This window comes from Sinocyclocheilus grahami, unplaced genomic scaffold (assembly GCF_001515645.1).
Source record: "Sinocyclocheilus grahami isolate Dianchi unplaced genomic scaffold, SAMN03320097.WGS_v1.1 scaffold12237.1, whole genome shotgun sequence".
Taxonomy (NCBI): Eukaryota; Metazoa; Chordata; class Actinopteri; order Cypriniformes; family Cyprinidae; genus Sinocyclocheilus; species Sinocyclocheilus grahami.
This window is the reverse complement of record NW_015514292.1, coordinates 5091-5670: the sequence shown is the minus strand read 5'-3', so window position 1 is coordinate 5670 and position 580 is coordinate 5091. Positions and strand designations below refer to the sequence as shown.

The 580-nt window shown below is 41.6% G+C and overlaps 1 protein-coding gene across 1 annotated transcript in view; it reads left to right on the top strand.

The window, feature by feature from the left end:
• Positions 1-107: 107 nt before the first annotated feature.
• The window catches only part of LOC107578840 (UPF0711 protein C18orf21 homolog), a gene marked incomplete at its 3' end in the record, with an annotated part of 5188 nt that continues 4715 nt past the window's right edge, over positions 108-580 (top strand). Inside the window, exon 1 of the mRNA XM_016264747.1 lies at positions 108-349. Within this exon, the coding sequence (XP_016120233.1) occupies positions 276-349 (74 nt within the window). The remainder of the gene's footprint in view (positions 350-580) is intronic.

Sequence of the window (580 nt, the reverse complement as noted above, 5' to 3'; positions counted from 1 at the left end):
ATTTTCAATTCGCGCAATTTGAAGGGTAATGGAAACGCGCCTAATGACTGGGGTCCTGCGTATAGCGCTGGTTGAAAATAAAAACTCACACTCCCATAATTCCTCGCTCGCATTGAGGTATTGTGGGTGATTTTAAAGTAAAGACTCGGGTATTTCCTGCAGTCACGCTGGAGCAAGACTCACGCTCTTTTATTATCGATCACGGTTATCTGCTTTGTTGTAGGATTGCACGCTGGGTCTTTTATCACAAAAGTTCGGCTGTTAAAGCAGACGCGATGACCCAGAGGTTCTTATTTAAAGCTTCTCTACTTTACAAAGACATTTGCCCTGAACAGTCGCGCTTTCTTATGTAAGTACGTTTCAATTTTCATTAACTGTACATATTACACGGCTCGTGATCTGTGGATTTTGAACATGCTGTTCCGCACTGCTCGCCATGCTTTCTGCTGTAATGCCACGAAGTTACCAGTAGATGACAGGCTCCTCCAAGTGAACACCTTATAATGCACTTTGTGTTACATTTGAAGACATTTCGTTTTATGACCATTATTCTTTATTTTTAGGTCAGATAACTGATATG